Below are 19,143 nucleotides of genomic sequence, written 5' to 3'. Positions count from 1 at the left end.
CCATATCCACATAACCAGACAATGGTAGGGAGACTACGAAGTGATCTGGGTTTATCTGAAGGGATGGAGAGCAAGCAGCTGCCCCTCTGTGCCCCTGTGAGCAATCCCATTCCCCCCTTGCTACCCCAGGCAGGTGCTGCTGAGGCAGAGCTTGCCTGCCCTGGGCCTGGCCCTGTGCCCCAGTGCAGCCTGAGGCCAGAGCAGCTGCAGGGCAGAAGTGCAGGGAAAGGCCTGACTGAGGTAGCCAAGAGGCACATTGGGTCTGAGAAGGGTGCCCTCCCTCTGGCCTTGAACAATATTGTCATTGGATGGAAAAAAACTATTTTAGAAAAAGATGAACATTACTGCTTGCTGGTTCTCACCATGGCCTGCTGCTCAGAAGCTTCCCTCCCCTGCTTCTGCAAAGTCTAAAAGAAACACATTGATGTGGCCACAAATACAGTTGTCACTCAGTTCCTGTGTTTAGCTGCAGGATTTCTCTTTCTGGGCTTCTGCTGCAGAATCTAACACACCATGGGATCCTGCTCAGCAGCAGAGCTCTCAGCAGTGCAGGCAAACCTCTGACCTCTAATCTAACCCTGAGCAAGAAGAAATCTTCATGAAGTCAGGGAGGGATTTCCCTGTGTGCTGCCTTTAAAGAAAGGGTGTGAGAACATCAGGTTGGGCTTTAAGTGAGGAACAGAAGAACACACAGCCTGGATAGCTAAGAAAAATATAATTGATACCAAAGAAAAGTGTTTTAATAAGTCAATAAATGCAGTAATTCAAAGGTAGTGTAATGTTCCTGCTCAAAGTATACAAAAGACTTTTTAAAAGGGGTTACAGTAAAAAAACTACTTTTGTTGGAGAAGAATTTAAGTGATTTTATTAAAAGAGAATTCAGAGTCGGCCACACCATTATGCATAGTAGATGGCTGATAATTCTGTTCTGGGGAACGAATAAAGAGTTTTCACATGGGAGACTGCAGAGCTGGCCCCAGGTCACCCCATAGAGAAAGCAGACAGCCCAACCCAACCTCAGGACACCACAACTATGATTTCCATCACAGAAGAAGCAGAAGAGTCCAGGAGCTGAATTTATGATAGGATTGGTGGTAAAAACACTGCTCAACCTGCAACCCCTATGGAGAACCCCTCAAAAATGAAAGGTCAAAGCTGCAATTCCCTGACTCTGCTTCTCCACCTCTTCCCTGAGCTTCCCTCATTCTCTCACCTAGGTCACTGTGGGCCATTCCTCCTCTTCACTGTGCCTTTCCCCATGGCTGTGCCTTTCCCTTGGCTGTGCCCGTGTTTCTGACCCCAGTCACCCTTGGAGCTCCGTTTCAGTGCACAGGAAGAACCAGGAGGGAGGAGGAGCAGGCAGGGTGAGAAGCATCTTCCAAGCACCAGGACAGCCAGGCTCCAGCTGGGATGAGGCACAGGCTGGGGCAGCAGGGCTCACACAGTCCTCAGGTGGTGCTCCCACACAATTGGCTATGCCTGCACCTACTTCATTTTATGTTTCATTGCCATGGTTGCAAACACTTCTGGGATCTCCTTGGGTCCCCCCGTGGCTCAATGTCTTTATCTTCCCTTGACACTGGCTTCCTTTTTGTGTGCATTTACCTAAATATCTTTTTCTAATGAGCAGAAATTTCTTGGTATAATATTTCACTTCAGGGTATGCTCTCTTTTTGAAGCAATTCCACCTCTGCCCTACCTTTGCACTGTATCAAGTTAATCATGTCCACTGAGAATTCAAACCTGCTCTGTTCTCTGTGCTGTACAAGTCTTCAGCATTGCTCCACTTGCTCTCCCAACTGTTCCTTTGGTTTCTTTCCTCCCATTACAGCATCTCATTTTATCTTTTCTGGGACTTCTGTCCTACTTTAACTTCATTTGCTATATTTGGCTGTCACTAGCCTAAATATTAAAATTATCTGATTGGTTACTGTTTAGATCAGTATCTTCCCAGCATGAATGAAGTTAGATAAGTTCTGTGGAAAGCAGGCTAGCACAAGATTATCTCTTAGCTTGGAGTAGTTCTGTCTTGCTGTTGCCCTTTACATTTTCTCCATAAAATGTTTGCTGCATTTGTGTGTGTTGCTTCACTGTGGCTTACTTTTATGTTTCCTATAGAAATGTAGCTAAATCTGTGTCCCATATTCATAAACATATGGAAGTCTGCTTTTTTGAATTGTGAAATTGATCGTTAGAGGCAGTGGTGGTGGTTTTTTTTGGTTTGTTTTCATTTGATTGTGCTTCTGTTTGCTTCTAATTTGAAAAACTAGAAGAATACTATTTTTTAAATGTAGAAGAAATCTATCTTTCTTTTCTCGGTTATTGGGGTTTTGGGTTTTTTGGGTTTTTTTTGTCTTATTAGTTCTGCTCTCTTGCCAGCTGTATTTTTTGGCTTTAAGTACCTTTTTCCATTTCTTCATCTTTATTAAAGTTTTAGTCCTTTTGCTTTTTGATAATTTCAATTGTCTTGTTGCTATAAATCCTAATTTTAACAAGCATAAGCTTGTTCAGCAATGAAGGAGGGAGAGCAAATGTCTTTATGGACCCTCTTGCCTATTTGAGTCGCAGCTCTGTAACTCTCCTAGAAACTGCATCAGCGAACAGTGCCAGCTGCAGAGACACAGCTTTGCAGTTATTACCCTTAACCTGCTGGCAAGGGAAACCTGATTAGTCTCTAAAGGACCAAGTTCCTCCTCTTTGGTTTGAAAACCCAGGACAAGTTGTGGGGATTGTATTTTCCTTCTGGCTGTACCTGCTCTCTCTGAAGCAATTCTGTCTCCATTTTGCATGTGAGTCATGTGGAGCCAGCACGTTCCATGTCTAATTTCCTTCTTGGTTTTCCAGGCAGCATCTCTTACTGAAACATTTATACATTTCCCTTAGTCTGTCTCTTGCTCGTGTTCCCTCACCACATGGTCCCTGTGCAGCACCTCCCCAGTGTCTGCTGCCCTCCTCCTGCTGGAGCTCGCTGTTCTGCACAGGGCTCACAGGAAGGATCCCACTGGTGCCAGCAGCCACTCACAGGAGCTCTGCTCTCTTCTGCTGTAACACAAAGTTTGCCAGGGCTCACCATTCCACCCAGTCACTTGGAGGGCGCCCAGAGTCTGTAGCAGAGTTCAGTGTAAGAACCCCTATAGAGCAGATGAGCATTTGGGGAGGGAGAGGATTTGTATGATTTTGCAGTGAAACTGGAAAACACTTCCTTACAGATAAACCCACTGCTGCTAATGCAACTGTGCTGTTCATTTAAAGTGGATGTTTCCTTGATAAAAACAAAACTCTGAAACTTGTTCTGCAGAGAAAACATGTTTTGGCTGCAGTCTGTAGGGTTTCATACACTTACATGTCAGGACTAATTAGTGATATTTTAAAAATAATGACCCTCCACTGACTGACTTCCTTTTCTGTTCTGCATGCTGTACTGGATTAAAGAATAATTTCCAAATGATTTTGACCTTTGGAGAGCCAGTGCTTTTTTTTGACCTAAATTTAAGCCTGTAGAGAACATTTTGTCATCTGGCCCAAAAAATAAGAGTGTTCCAAGTGTCCTGTAAGTGTTTGCAGGACTGGTGCCATTGTTTGCCCCACAGACATTTTCTCATTAGCCATGTTTTGATGTAATGAAGCACAGGGCTATCTGGGTAGCAGAACATCCTTCTAAGTAATTTGTGTCTACCAAGAGAAAGAACTGTCTGCAATTCAGATACAGATCATTGCTTCACTTTCCCCATTGTGAAGTATATATTTTTATCTGTCTCTGACCATTTTTATAACTTGTCAAAAAATATCTTTTATGCTTTCCTTGATAGCTCCATGTTACTCTAATGTTCAGTAATCTGCAAAGCTTGTCCTCTATCATCAAAACAACATCAGTGTCTTGTACCATAAAAACCATGGGTTGGAATCAATTTTCTGTCACAGCTATCATCCTGATATTGTTGTAAAGCTCTGATCTAAACTAGATTGTCCCAGAAATCATGACATTTTCTTTTAAAAGCCTGTCTACTAAAAGTGAAACATTTAATACTGGTGATTATTTACCAGAATTAAAGCTGCATTTTGTCACCTAGTCATCTAGATGAGCAGAGGGATGCCTGCTTTTTGGGAAAACCAGCTGGCAGTCCTACAGGAACTGGGAAGTTTGCTCAGTTGGAGAGTCTACAAAAGAATTCCTGCTTGACTGAAACTCTCTCTGAAGTCCTGATGTAGCTGCACCAGCTGCACCCCCTCTGTACTACTGTATTTTGCTTACCCAGAGCAGTTAAAGGTTATAGTCCTGCTTGGGACTATATGGGAAGGAGTTTGGATGAAAGGTAGTTCTGGATCATGTCCATGTCTTACATGATAGTATTGATAGCGTGGGCATTTAAGTCTTGAGAAAAGGCTCTTTAAAAGAGAGAAATAAATATCACCTCTCACCTGTGTCCTTGCCTCAGTTCTGTCTCTACACCCCACATCACCTAAATTAAAAAACTGTGTCTTTCTTCAGGCTTCTGCTTGTTCCCTAATGCAATGTCTGCACTTCCAGGTCCTGTTTGTCCCAAGGCACTGGTGGCACTATGTGGAATCCATTGATCCTGTCACTGTCAGCATCAACTCTTGGATTGAACTGGTATTTTCCTTTTAATGTCCTGGGGATGTAGCACAAGGGATTTCTGTCCCTTGCCTGCCAGGTTCAGTCCTACTGGGTGTGTTGTGTTCAGAGGCTGGGGAGGGAAGAGCCCTTATGGATACATTTTTTCTGGAAGAACCTTTCAAGGTTCCAGATCTGAAGCCCCAGTTCAGCAGAAATCCCCTTTCAAGTTTACTTCAATCAGGTAAACAATAAAACACAAGCTAAATTTTCATGCCTAATTTCTTAAGGGCCAGCCAGCTTTGTGCTGAATAGAGAACAAAAAGCCAGGAACTTCACCTCAAGGACAAGCTTATGTGCAAAGCTAAATTAGAATTTAAATCAGATTAATGTGAACAGGAAGGGAGGAGAAGAAGATTTTTGAATTTTCATTCCTCTGTGATAGTTTTGCTTTGGCTGAAGTTGGATTTCCTCATGTATTTAATTAATTTTCTTCTCCCTGGGCTTTGATTTTTCTTGCTCATGTTAACCAGTATATATGGGATGGTTCCAGGGATATTATAAAATCATAGAATAGTTTGGGTTGGAAGGGACCTTTAAAGGTTGTCTAGTCCAATCACTCTACAAGGAGCAGGGACATATTCCACTAGATCATCTCAATACTCCAGAAGGTTTTCTGATTGACATTACTTTATTATTAATCCTAGGTTAATATTAAAAAAAAAAAAAACCTTTTGAAATGGCCTCACTGAAATACTCACTGCCTTTTTTTCCCCTACTTCTAAAACCTATATTAGACTGGAAATCTGCAGGGGAAAGAACACATGCTTTCAGCTGCTGTTCCAAGACCAGAGGATGCATTTCTCATACCAACATCAAACCAAGCAGAGCACAGGAACTCACTTGGGTATTTTCCTCATGGAGAAATTTTTGAGGTGAAACCTGTGTATTTAGCAAGGACAGCAGGCCCACAGCCCAGACCAGGCTCTCACACAGCCCTAAATGCAGGCAGGCTGTTTGCAGTGCCAGAGAAGGCACCAATTCTATTGTAGAGCAGCCACTTAAGCCTGCCTTGAATTTGAGCCTTTGAGGTAATTCAGAGGAGCTGGCTGTGTGCCCTGGGCTTGGGAGGGCCCTGATGCCAGCACACACTTGTCCCTAAGCTGGGCCTCACAAGTTGTCCCCCTCTGGAGGAGCAGGCTGTGGTGGGATCAGCTTGGCTGGTAGCTCCCAGGTGCTGGGGTGGGGCCTGAGCATTTCTAGCTGTTCTTATGTGTTGCAAGGGGAAAAAGAAAAGTGGAGCTAAACTCTACATCCTGTTCTGTCATAAAGGTCTTGCAGAAGTCACCAAGATCCTGTTTGGTGCCAGCAGGAGTCAGTGGCTGTGTGGTGTCATAAGCAGAGGAGTCTTTGCTGGATCTAGCTGATAAATGACACACACCCTCCCCAGATATCAGTATCTGCCATGAGCAAATGTGGCTATTGCAGCCCAGGTGAAAGGTCCTTACAGAAATCACCCCTGCAGCTGATGATGCAGCATTGTTTGTGAGGTGTTGGGCACTCCATTTATAAAATAAATTCTGACATGGATTCTAAAAGACAATTCTGAGAACATTTGCATTATCAAACCAAGCAGTTCTTGCTCGCAGCTGTTACCAGCTGCTTTCATATTGACAGATGTGAATCACACCAACAATTACAGTCCCAGTGAAACCATTAATTATATTGGCAAGAGTCTAGAGTAGAAATTTAATTTGTTTTCAGCTGGATGTGAGCTACCCAAAAGTATTCCTTGCTTTCTAACATACTGTCATGCAATCAGTACAGCCCTGTTGTTCTGCAGGCTAGGATGAATACCAAGAATGCAACACCTTAAATAGTTTCCACATGTCAATACCAAACTCTGTACTTTGGTGGTTTTTTATACAAGGCCATTAAAAAGCCTAGCATCCAAACCCAGAAAATGCCAAGAGCACTTCCCCCTGCTTCTATCCCAAATTCTGCTTAGGGTTCCAGGAAAAATTGCTGCTTTCAGCCCTCATACTAGCCAGATGTGTGGTTTGCTTGACAGGTTCCCTGGAGCCACAGTTAGATCTGGGTCAGGGCTGGTCAGGGCTGTGGGTTGACCATGTTGGATCTTCCCTCCAAAACTAATACATCTAAGCATCTCAATTAAATCAAATATATGCATCCACTTCTAGGTACTTGTCATTGAGATAACAAAACCACCATCCTGTTTGAAGAGTCTACCATTCCTTCCACATACAAGAAACTCAAATGGGAAAGAAAGCCAAAATCCTATAAAGTTTTTTTCTGCTATCCTAACCTAGCAAGCATCCAGCTGTCCAAGGGGGATCATGAAGGAAGGCCTGAAATAAAGAGCCTATATTAAGTTAGTAAGTCAATTTTCAGTTTTGTAGGAGAGTTTTCAGAGCAAACATGCTTTTCCTTCTGGTGATGTTCAAAAGTGCAGCAGTTTGTCAGCTGCTGTTACATGATAAAATGTTTCCTAAATTTCCTTAAGATTCACTTTTGTGCTTGTGTAGTCCTTAGATAGCTGCTGCCTTGCTATAACATCTTGTGTGTTTTAATTGCTTAAATTAGACATAATATGTAGATATAAAAATGTGCTATGTACTTCTATGGCTCTTCTAGTCCTAAAGAGCTGTTTAAATGCACACATTAATTAAATGCTAATATTGCATTATAATTTCAAGCACCAGATTCAATTAACAAAACACTAATAAGGGAAAAGATTATATACACATACTATTTTTTGCAAATCCTTATTCAGATGAGCAGTCACACCAAAGCCTGTGCTGTCACCTGTTTGGGGGCTTTGCACAGGAAGAGAGTCTGAAACCTTCCACTGACTTCACATGCATGAGTGTGGCTTTCAAACTAAGGCCATCTATGTTTTTCCTAAGATCTTTCAGCTTTCTGCAGAGAGCCATGAGCTAATCTATCCCCTAAAACCTTCTGTTCTCTTGAGGCAGGATGCAGATCATGAAGCCCGTGTAGAGGAGGCAATAACTCGAATGCTGGTATGCGCCATAAAATCAGCAGAAAATCCCAGTGATGGAGATCTCTGGCTAAATCCCACAGAGGTAAGCCCTCTACTGCTCTCATTATAGCAGCAATAACAAAGAATTACTGACATTTTGCTTAGCTCCCCCTGAGTCTTTATGCTGCTTTGAGAAAGAGAGTTTGAAGTTCCATCCCCCTTCATGTAGCAAAAGTAATTCATGGAAGATAATCACGCAAGGCTGAATTGAAACATGTCTCCTTTTAACTGAGTGTATTCTGGATGTTTTCTTAGGTTGAGGCAACCTCCCATGAAATCAATCTTCAGTACCTGAATAAAGCAGTGTCTGCATACCTCAAGTGTCAGGAGACAAGTGTGTCAGGACAGGCACGTTCCAGCAGCAGTGGTGCAAAGCAGAGGACAAACACCTCATGCAAGAGGAAGAGAAGGGAAGCTGGCTGTGAACCAGAGAGCTGCACATTGCTAACCCAGAAATGTGACTTTCCTGCACCCAAAGCAGAAGAGCTGCGGAAAATACCTTTTGGGCCTCATCTTATTCAGGTTTTACCACAGTCTCACAAAACCAGCGTGGTGGGTGCAGTTGCAGTTGAAAGTGATGGTAGAGATCTTCTCCATGAAAATGAAGGAGAACATTTTGGAAAATTACAGTGCAAGAGGAAGAGATTGCTAATGAGTAATGACTGTGAGGCAGCTGCACATCAAATGGATTCAGACTGCAGTCCATGCACCTCACAAACAGCCCTTTCCACCAATGACTTGTTAGACTGTCTGGTTAATCCTCGTGTCATCAGTTTAGTGGCTCAGCTGCTGTTGGAGAGAATGAGAGTGTGATGCTGGAGTGCTTTATCATTGCTGAAACAGAAATCAAACAGCAGCCTTGTTCTGCAGGTTTAAGATCTGTAATAATTGAATGTTCCATTTCAAGTAATTTTTAGGTACAGATAGACACAGTTAATGGTTAAGTGCAGGTTGAAGTTGAGCTGAAAGAAGAATAGCTGGTTAGTGATGGCTGTGAAGAGAAAGGTGTGTTTAGTCAGGGAGCTGCTCAATGTTATGAACAAGAGAGAGCACACACAGTCACACTCCCACCGTGCTGTGCAGGTGGGATCTTCACAGTGCTCTACAGCTCCGAGCTGGAAAACAAATATGGCTTGATGATGGATAGCAGAGGGAGTGCTGGGACATGGTCACAGCAAAGGGGGACCAGGGGTGGGAGCAGAGAGATCGACTGACTGTAGACTGGAGTCCTTGACCACATTTAAAGTAATAATAAGCAATAAGCAATCAGTTGATTACATTAAAAGTAATAAATTCAGGTAAACCTAAACCTCAGCCAAGAGAGAATGCACTCCCTAATGCATCTACTTCCTCCCTTCTACTAAATAACTTCAGTTTTGTCACAGAGCTCTGGGTTGGAGTGAGACAAAAGCCCTTAGCAAGAAAGTAGCCTTTAGCTACTTGAAGGTAGGAGAGTAAGGGCATTGGGAAGTTCCTGCTATTATTTATTTAAAGACAGGTGTGCACAATCCCCTAAGAAACAAAGCAAAACAGCTGTGACTTTTTACCTCTGTCCTTCTCCTTACCATAACAATAAAAATGTATTAATTTTTTTCTTTTGGTTGTAAATGGTTGCCGTACAAGATCATCCTTTCTTCAAAGGATAGTAATCCTTGGATTTGGTTTTAAAAGCTGGGTTGTTCTCTGATTGAAATTTAGGGAACATGAAATATTGGCAAGATGTTTGTTAACTCTGAATCTATGCATGGAGGCTTGAACAGACCTGGGAAGAAAGCTGCTGGCACCTTCCAGGATGCTCTCACCTCCTCTGATTTCTGTTTGTGGTGGCACCAGAGGCATTTTCCCTAACTGCAGTTTCCAGAGACAGCTTCAGGGACAGCTCCTGTGAAACCTTTGCTTTTAAAATGTCTCTTTGCTTGTGTCTGCTAGAGACCAAGAAGCCAGTTTCTATCATCAGCCTGTTCCCATAGCCTTAACCTTCCACCACCAGCCCTCCAGCTGGTATTTCCTTTGCTTGATGTGTGCTCCCTGCTAAATACATGAAGCTAGTGCTGTTTTCACAAAGATCACCTTCCACTAATTTATAGTTGAAAAATCCTGATTGCAAAGGTGCTTTCTCTCTGCTTTTATTCAGATTGCATTGTTGGCAGGGCCCTGATGAATTATGGTAAGGGCTTCAGATATGCACCAGTAGATCAGAAATTCAGGGAACCTTGCCATTTCTAAAATCTCCCCAAAAACCTAACACACTTGGAAGAGGAATAAGTTGAAAAAGCTCAAAGGTTCATGTTTAACAAGCACAGAAACCTTACCCTGATGGAAACAGAGCTGTGTGTGTAGTTTGCTGGAGACCCTGGCTTTGAAGCGTGGCTGTGAGTTAGCAGCAGAGGCCACACGAGCTCCATCTCTGACCCACAAATGGGCAGTTCCCAGTCCTGCTCTGCCCTGGTAATTGGGCTCAGATCCTGGTAACACCTCAGCAATGAGAGAAAATCCACTGTTCTCGTTTCATGTTTCTACACCAAAGGGTCTGCAGGGTTGCACCCCTGCAACCAGACCAGAATTTAATAAACAATCCTGTTGATACAGTTCCTGTTTGTGTGGTGGCACTGCTGTGACAAAGGGATTCGGTCAGGAATCACTTAGGAGACATCTTGGTCACCTCTGCTGCCTTTAGTGATTCACCAGGCTCATAGGGAGCAGTCTGTGGAACAGGGCAGACCCATTTTGAGGCACAGGCACATCTCAGCAGAGCTGGGTTTAGCAAGACCCTGCTCATGTCCTACTGCTGGATTTGCCTTTCCCAGGCTGACCAGAGGGGCTGGGACCAGCTAGAGAGCTCTGGAGCAGTTGTGCTGGGAAGGAAGGGTTACAAATGCCTCATTTTAATTCACTGAGCAAAAATAGTCTTGCAATAAAAAATCTTTTATGTCTAGAACAGATAGAGGAGGGGGAGGAGAAGCACAGGCAGTAAAGTGGAGGAGGATGGCAGCATCATCTTCCAGTCCCCACAGTGTGAACTTTCTTAGCTTAAGCTTGCCTCCCAACACACAGATCATCTTAACACACCCCACGAAATCCACACTGAACATTTCATCCCTCTGTATTCCAAATGACTGTCCTTGGAAAAGCTCACTGAACATGTCAGGGGTCTCTGCAGGACTTGCCCTGACCACATTCCATGCCTGTGCCAGAGGAGCCATTTCAGGCTCAGTGTAGGAGCAGCGGCATTCTCCCAAGGCTGAGCTGTGTTCAGTCACATCCCTCACCACTCCAATCACACCCTCTCTGTCTGGGGACAGTCACAGTTTATGCCTGTCCAGGTGCAGGCCATGATTTAAGGGCCAGGCTGTGGCCAGAAGCCATTAAGCCAAGGGGACAGGGAGAAGAGCGAGTGAGGCTGTTTAGGATGCAAGGCAAAAGCACCAGAAGGACTTTGTGTCTCAGAGGTGCAATATAAAATCTCAGCCATACACTCTGCACACGGGGGCAGAGAGAGAAATGACCACAAATTCAGCAAGTCACGTATGGCAAATGGCTTGTGCACCAGCAAGAGAAATTTATGGCTCTGACCCGATTCACAGCGTGCCGAGCGCCACCATTCCTGACGCCGCTTCTAAATTCATGGCTGCTGCGTGCAGAGGCTCAGACAAGTTTCTACATATTCATAGCGTTAAAAATAAATGATTCCTGATCTCTCTGGTGACAGCCTGTCTCCAAGAAGAGCAGGAACCCAGTGCTAGCCCTCTGCAACTGCTGATAGAAACTTCCTCCCCAAGAAGGAGCATTTCCCACTCACTGTGAGCAATGGGCACAGCAGCAGTTGAGATCATAGCCCAGAGCCATTGCTGGGGTGGTCACAGTGGTGACATTGTGTCATCTCTGCTGTAGCTGAGTGACAGTAAGAGATGGATGCTGCAGGGTCTAGTTTTGAAGTTAAAGCTTTGCTCCAGCCCAGGGCCAGTCCCAGCAGTGGGATGGACCAGCACATTCATCTCCCCACACACATCCAGGCTGCTCTTGGCTGGTGGAGACGCTGTGTGTTCCCTGCCCCAGTCCCAGGTTTGCAGAGTGACTCATGGGCCAGCCGGGGTTCTCTCTCCTGGACTCACTGGCATTGCCACTCACTGGCCCTGAGCACCACCCTCATTGAAAGGAATCTGCAGAAACCACCAGAAACCACACCCAGGTCTGACAGCCTCAGCTCTCAAGTGAGCAGGAAGGGAAAAGCCCAAATAACCACCTCTTCCAGAGTTTCAGTCTTCTCTGGAAAACCTCCTCACTAAATTTCTGTGGGTACCACTGGGTTTCACAGTGCTACTGCCCCCATGTGCCTCTCCCAGAACTTCTGCTGTGGCTCAGTTTTCTTGATGCCACAAAGCAGCTCAACTGCAGAGCTGTGACATATGTTATCATATAACATTAACCATAGATTAAGCTTTTAACTAACAAACATGGCATATTGAAGAGGCAGAGAGAATCCTTCCACAGTGCTAATTGCCCTTTAAAATAAAAGTAGTGCTACAATTCAGTCTGTTTGCCAACTAGTAAGCTCCTTGCTGTGTTTCTCAGCTGCAAATGTGAACTGTTTTGGTGTTTGGCATGAGCAGGCTTCCACTCATGGGAGTTTCCTCCATGGGACATTTCCAGTATGGCTGATGGGGAAAGACCTCGGCAAACAAGTGGCCTCATTTTACCATCTGGTTCATCCAGATGGGGAAGGAAAAGGATCCTAGATCTCCTGTACCATATTCTGTCCTCCAGACAGAGAGCTCTGACGCACAGCAAGATGGGGACACACTTTGCCACACTGGCTGAAGGGGCAGTGGGATGATGGCATCTGTGATTAAAGAGCCACACATTTCAGGGCTGTGTTTTTGGAGACATCCCAAGTGGATGCTCCCACTAAACATTAATTTCTCCATCTAATTAGTGGGGTTTGTCCACCTTAGTGGGGTGACTGGGAGCTGGAAGTTCTGGTCACCTTGGAACAGCCAGTTTGGGAGGACCCCAGTCCCCATGGCTCTAGGGGGGACTGTAGGGCAGTGGGGACAGAGGTGGCAAATGCTGTGCAACTTTGTGAGTCTCCCAGAGGCTCAGAGAACACAAGCAGAAGCCCTGGAGCTCTCTGACCTCCCAGTGCCCCTGTGCTGAGGGACCTGGGGAGCCCTGGAGCTGGTGAAAGTGTCTCACAAACCAGAAGTGTTTCTTTGCACCGAAATTTCACATGCATCACAGCTCTCCTGGTCCTTGCATTTATTTACAGGGCAGTGTCATGGAAAAGACACAGCCAGCTCCCTGCTCAATACCTGTAATAGATTCTTCGTGAAACCTAGCTCTAGGTTTTGAGAGCACAGATTTTGCTGCTTCCAAAGCTGTGGTGGTATTCTCCCAGCAATGAGTTCTCATTCCTTGTGATGATCTATGAAAACCACTTTGTGAAGGTCTGAATCTGATACTTTCAGCACTGAAGGACTTCTAAATCCAATTTCACAGCAAAAAAGGTGGCTCCACACCTTTCCAGATCAGAAAGGTTGATTGTAAAACAGGTTTTTATCTCCCTGGTAGATACTTGAATCATGTAGAGTCACTCTCTGTCGCATCACTTCATCAGGGAGGATATATGAGCTTCAAGGGCATCTAAAGAGTTAAAATTGTTCCTGAATTCCTCTCTCACCCCTGCCATGTCCCCTCCTCCTGCTCCCCAGAGCCTGGGCTATGCCCATTGAAAGCATCAGGCAGTAAAACCCGTCCCTTCAGAGCAGTGCCAGGCTTGTCCCATGCCCTGGTGGGACACATGAATCCAGCCCAATTAGCAGCAGCCCTAACAAAGCTGGCTGAAAAAAACACTATTATAATGAAAGATGGTGCTGTGTAAAAAGAAAGCAGAGCAAGTGAGGCTGTAACACAACTTATTGCTGTCCCCAGAGGAGCCTCGTGACTTACGAGGAACTCGGTGCCTCGCCTGCGTTTCAGCCCCCACGTCCCCAGGGATGTAATGTATTACCTCTGCATTTGCTGGCAGCTTTGGGGGTCTATCCAAAGGGATTAGGATCCCTGCCCTGGTTAAGAATGGAGCCTTCTGCCACCCTGGGATAGCTCACTGCAATGTAGTTTGTTCCTTGTGTGCTGCTGCTCCGTGGAAGCTGCAGCATTGCAAAGATCAGTGCCACAGAGCGCAGGTAGCTCAGCCCTGCTCTGGCCATGACTGGCGTCTCTCCACGGGCAGCAGCCCCATCTCCCACCCAGGCTGGGGCCCTGAGGACAGCCTTGCCTGGGTGAGCCTCCTCTCTGCCCTGCTGGGGACTGGATGGGATCAAAGGTCTCCAAATCACCAACTCCAAGCACGTGAATAGACCTGACTGCCCCCAGGTTACATCCATGAGGAGGAGCTTTGTGGGCAGATAAAGGCCAGAGCAAGGCCAGCACAACACATCAACAGAAGCATTCTCAGCCCCATGACTGCTCTCCTGTCTGTCAACAATGTTATTACCATTATTAACTCAGAAAGATGTTCAGAGCTCTATCAGAAGAAGCACTAGAACAGGAATCAGTGGAAGACAAGCCTCTCCTGGCTGGAGCAGGAGAGCAAGGATGAGATGGCCATGCAGGTTTTTTCCATCCCTTCCTCTTCAGAGAGTCAATTAGCAAGGCATGGTAACAGTATTTGTGCAGTCCCTGCTTGCGCTGATTACAATAAATTTTGTCCTGCATGTTAAAGTCAGAAACATCTCGCATCTGCCAAGCAGCAATCAGGACCAATTAATGAAGATGTAATTTCCCCAGATGCTGCTATTAACATAATTCACCGTGTTCCTAGCAACATGAATATAATTAACCCAGTTAACCACAACTCTCATCATGTCACACCAGGCTGCCCTTGCCCTCAGAGGAGCCTCCCTGCCGTGTCCCCAGCCACATCCACACGGCTGAGGGGCAGAGCCACTCCCCATCCTCTCTCCTTGGGGATGGGTTTGGGAGCCATGGACGTGGCCCCCAGCCCAGCAGTGCCAGAGACTCTTCTCAGGGGCAGGAGAGCACAACAACCCTGACACCCCACATGGTTTCCAGGCCTCAGCTGCACCTCCAAAGGGATGTGGGACACTGCAGCAGACCTGCCCCAGCCCTGGGAATGGCACACACCTATGGGGGTCAAACACATGGCACAATTCAGCCAGTCCCTTCATGCAGGGTGCCCTCCAGCCCTTCTTCCCAGGCTGATTCCAGGGTAATGATGTGGCTCACACACAGCTCTGCCCTCAGCACCACCCAGAGCACAACAACTCACTGTGGGGAGCAGCAGGTCCAGCTGGAGTCAGGGGGGATCCTCATCCATGGGGGCAGCCTGCAGGGCTGGGACCAGCATCCATGGACACCTCCACACACAGAGACATGAACAACACCCAGGGTCCACCACAGTCCAGCAGATGGAAGCAAAGAGATTCTAGGCTGGAGAAATGGGATGATGTAAGGCAAGGCCGTTGTGAAGAAAGGCTGGAGCCAGGACTGGTGGCTGGGGTGAGCTGCAAGAGGCTCCAGTGCCCTGTGCAGGTGTGTGTGTGTCCTTGTGTGTGTCCCAGCTGAGTGTGGGCAAGCCATGAGGGCCTGTCCGGTTTATCTCAGCTGTTTGAGGGGCCTGAAAAGGCCCGGGGGCCTTGGGGCAGCCCGTCTATCGAAGGACGAGAAGAGGCTTCAGTTCTTCTTTCTGGTTTTATGTTTATTAATTGTTTATCTAAAAGATGTTCTTTCAGCCATCAGAGATCTGCTCAGCAGTCAGCCATGGGCACACTGTCCCTGCCCTCCGGGGCAGGCACCTATCTTTATACCCATTGTGACGTGTACAATATTTATCATTTTTCCCCAATACCATCTATTCTTATAACTCGGTGTACTTTTAGTAATAACCAATAGAAAGGTGCCACCGTGGCCAAAGAAGATGGAGGAGAAGAGGAAGAAGAAGAAGGACAGGACACACCCCAATTCCTCCATCTTACTCCTCTAAACCCCCCTGTACAGAAATCCTAAACCTTGTGTCTCACCCTCTAATTAGCTAATCCCTTCACCATTCACCCTGTGAAGCCCTCATCCTTGTCGTCTCCTGTGTAGGGTTAAAGTCCAGCTACCAGACACTTCTGGCAACATTCCAGGAGTCCCGAGCCCCCCCAGGGTCTCGGTGGCTCAGCATCTCAGGACTGAGATCTTGAGATCCGACAAGGGCCCCCAGGTGCTCCTGTGCTATCTGTGCTTGCCATGGGCTGGGGACAGGTGATGCTCCTGCTGCTGATGGGGAAGGCCAGGGGCAGTGGGATTTTCTCCTCTGTCTGTCCTACCTCAGCTTTGCTGTTGCCTCTGAGGAACTCAGGCTGAGGAAGAAGAGGAAATGAAGGTTCAGGTGTTCAGACCAAATGTCAGGGTTTATCCAGTGCTTTGGTCCTTGAAGAGTTGAGGCAGAAGTCTCATCCTGTGCCTGCATCGCGGTCTTGCTCTCACCTGATCATTCACCAGGTGCTGGAAGCAGGAACTGGAGATGCTCTTGGGAAGGACCAGGCCTCCTGCAGCTCCCTGGGCCATGTTTTAGCAGAGGAGCTTAATCACTGCCCACCTTCAGGGCTGACACAGGGTGCAACCAAGATTGTTTACACAAGTCCTGATTGTTTACACAAATATTATTTCAATTTTCCCTGATTTTAGAGAATGGACATTTTCAAGTGGTCAAAATTGGTCAGAAGCAAGTTTCATCCACATGAAAGGACTAATCATCTGGGGGTTTGGGCTGGGTTTTATTTCATCATTCCACATTTTCATTGTAATTTCACTTAAAAAAAAAACCAACAAAAAGCCCATGAGCAGCATTTCTGAAAAGCTCAAAACAGTTGGAAGGGCTTTTGTTTCCTGAGGGAAGAGCCCCTGGTTTCTCTCCCAGCCTTTTTTTCTGGTGAGAGAGGAAACAAGAAAGGGTATGTTAAAAATTAATGAATGCCTTTTTTTTCCCCACAAGTGTGGGGAGTTTTCAAATGAATTTAAACTATTCAGTTCGTTCTTTTGATAGCTTTGGTCAATAGGGAGTTGATTTCCCAGCCAGCTCTGGGAGCACCTTGAAACTTCTAAAATTTGGAGAAGCATTGACCAAATCCCATTTCCTAGTGTGAGGCCACTAGTGCTTTAAATAATTCATCTGGTTTCCTGCAGATTGATTTAACTCAAATCACCTGCAAATTCTCAGTGTAAAAATGTGGGTAATCTGCCGGGTCAGAAAAAGCAAGACATTTTAATGAAAGCATAGACCTCTCCAAACCAGTGAATAGTTTAACAATTACCCGATATAATAGCACGTAAAAAGATGCTGTGGACAAAGGTGAGATCATTCTTGTTAATTAAAGTGTCTGAGCCACAACACTCCTGCCTTAATAGTGGATTTAAGCTGAAGCGCTGTAAAGCGATGATAGAACGGTCATTGCTTTTGTGTAATTAAGGGAGTACAGAGAATTAACAAGTGCTTCTGCGGAGGGCCGAGGGAGCGCTGCCAGCTCCTCACGGCTCTGCAGGATGCTGTTCTGGCTTTCCTGGGGCTGCTGGGACACCCAGGGCAGGCGGGGGATGTGGGGCTGCCCCGGCCTGGGCAGCGGCGGGACCCCGCGGGGATGGAGCCCCAGCCCGGCCGGGAAGGGCCCGGGGCCTGCGGGGCCCGCTTGGCTCTTCCACAGCCTCCTTTCTCCCTTTCCACCCTCCTCTAGAAGGCCCCGCCGCCAAATCGGGATCGCTGCCAGCGCTAGAGGCGCCCTGGGGACACATTTTTGTGGGGTTTTGGGCGTTTTTTTGCGTTGTGCTGCCCTCTGCCAGCCTCTGCCCCGGGCGGGCGGGTTGGACTCGCCTCAGAGCCCGGGGAGCCTCAGCCGCGCCGGGCGAGGATCAAACATTGCTCGGGAAAGGGAGCGAAGGAGAGAGCGACCGGCTCCGTGAGGGGCGACCGGGGCACGGCCGGGAGAGACCAATCCTGCACAGCCAGGGAGCGGCTACCATGGCCGGGAGAGCCTTCCTGCACCCTGCTGGAGAGACCCGGGAGCAGGAGAGTCCCTGCCCGCTGCTCCCCCATCCTCAGCCCACTGCCCTTCGGACCCCTTTGCTAAGGGATGCGGTTTGGTCCCCAAAGCCCAGAGTGGGTGGGGTAGAGACTGCGTTCCCAAAAGAAGAAGTCTGGTTCCCCATCATTGCCCTGCTTTCCTCTGGGCATTGGGCCCTGCCTGCTCCCACCACAGGGCATCCCAAACCATGCCAGCATATCAGTGCAGCTTGGGCTGCAGAAGCATCCTGTCCCAGGAGCGCCAGCGCCACTCATGCACAGCACGTGCCAAGGTGGCTTTTTGAACAAAGTTTGCTTCCTTTTTCTTTTTCTTTTTTTTTTTTTCCTTTTGGTGCCACAGTAATTCTTTTATTCCATCAGCTACAGAAAATCAATGTGTCTTTTCAGTTAGAAGCCCTGGCTTGAAGCTTTCAGTTCCTTAAATCATCTTTGTGTGATTTAAAGGCAGGAGAAATCCCTCTCTGGTGCGAGGTGTGTGATGCCTTCCCAGGAGAAGCCCCGCCACAGAAAGACAACGTGATGGCACAAGCTGCAAGAGGCTGAGCCCCCATCCCTGCCCTTGCACCCCACTGTGCCCTCAGTGACCCCACAGAGCCCCTCCTGCCCCAGTCCAGGACAGGGCTCTGTCAGGATCAGCATCTCCACCTTCCTGGCACCTCTCAGCACCAGTGAGGGTCAGTACTGCCAGGACCCCCAGCTCCCAGAGGGGCCACTGAAACCACACAACATCCTCTTAACTTGCAAACACATGAGCTTGGGGGGAAATGACTCAAGCACAGCAGACAGGGCTGCTGGGAGCCCCGTTCCAGCCCCACTGCTGGCAGCAGGAGTACCCACATATTTATCCAGCCAGATGTTATTAAAGCCTTGATCAAATTAAACATAGTGAGCTTTAAATTCACTGAAGTTTTAAGTTACCCAGACTAAATTCTTCAGAGAGAACCTGCTGATTGACAGGTTACTTTTTAAAAATTTTGGCAGCTTGCGGGGTTGGAACATCGGGTGCCCAGCCAGGGGCTGCTGGTGGGATGCCTACAGGGTCCATGTGTTTCCCTAATCCTTTATGGACTTGGCTGAAACAGCAGGAGGACATGAAGAACCCCAGAAATAATTCCTTTAAATCCTGTTCTGAAGGCTTTTCCCTCCTTCCCGTGTTCAGATTCATTTATTTAATTTCCCCCATTGAAATAAAGACTAATGTTGCTGAGTTGGAAAGCACAGCTCTTTTGTCTCGCCTTGCAAGGAAAGAAAATAGCCTTGCTCCCCTTTTAATGCTCATGCATGAAAAATCTCCTGGCAAAATCTCCATTTATCAAGCCAGATTGAAGGGCACACAACAGAGGAGCTCATTGCTCGGTGCCTCTTACCTTGTACCTCTGTTTTGTGCTCAGAAGTGCTGTGATTAAGAAGATTGCTTTTGCTTTT

The 19,143-nt window shown here is 46.8% G+C and overlaps 1 protein-coding gene across 1 annotated transcript in view; it reads left to right on the top strand.

Annotated features, from left to right (window-relative positions):
* Positions 1 to 9,229, top strand: part of HSPBAP1 (HSPB1 associated protein 1) — a 37,476-nt gene extending 28,247 nt beyond the window's left edge. Inside the window, exons 6-8 of the mRNA XM_064719020.1 lie at positions 4,529 to 4,612; positions 7,570 to 7,680; positions 7,893 to 9,229. Coding sequence (XP_064575090.1) covers positions 4,529 to 4,612; positions 7,570 to 7,680; positions 7,893 to 8,450 — 753 coding nt within the window. The 3' untranslated portion in view covers positions 8,451 to 9,229. The remainder of the gene's footprint in view (positions 1 to 4,528; positions 4,613 to 7,569; positions 7,681 to 7,892) is intronic.
* Positions 9,230 to 19,143: the final 9,914 nt, after the last annotated feature.

This window comes from Zonotrichia leucophrys, chromosome 7 (assembly GCF_028769735.1).
Source record: "Zonotrichia leucophrys gambelii isolate GWCS_2022_RI chromosome 7, RI_Zleu_2.0, whole genome shotgun sequence".
Lineage (NCBI taxonomy): Eukaryota > Metazoa > Chordata > Aves > Passeriformes > Passerellidae > Zonotrichia > Zonotrichia leucophrys.
Note: the sequence above shows the minus strand (reverse complement) of the source record. Positions and strands in the feature narration are given on the sequence as shown.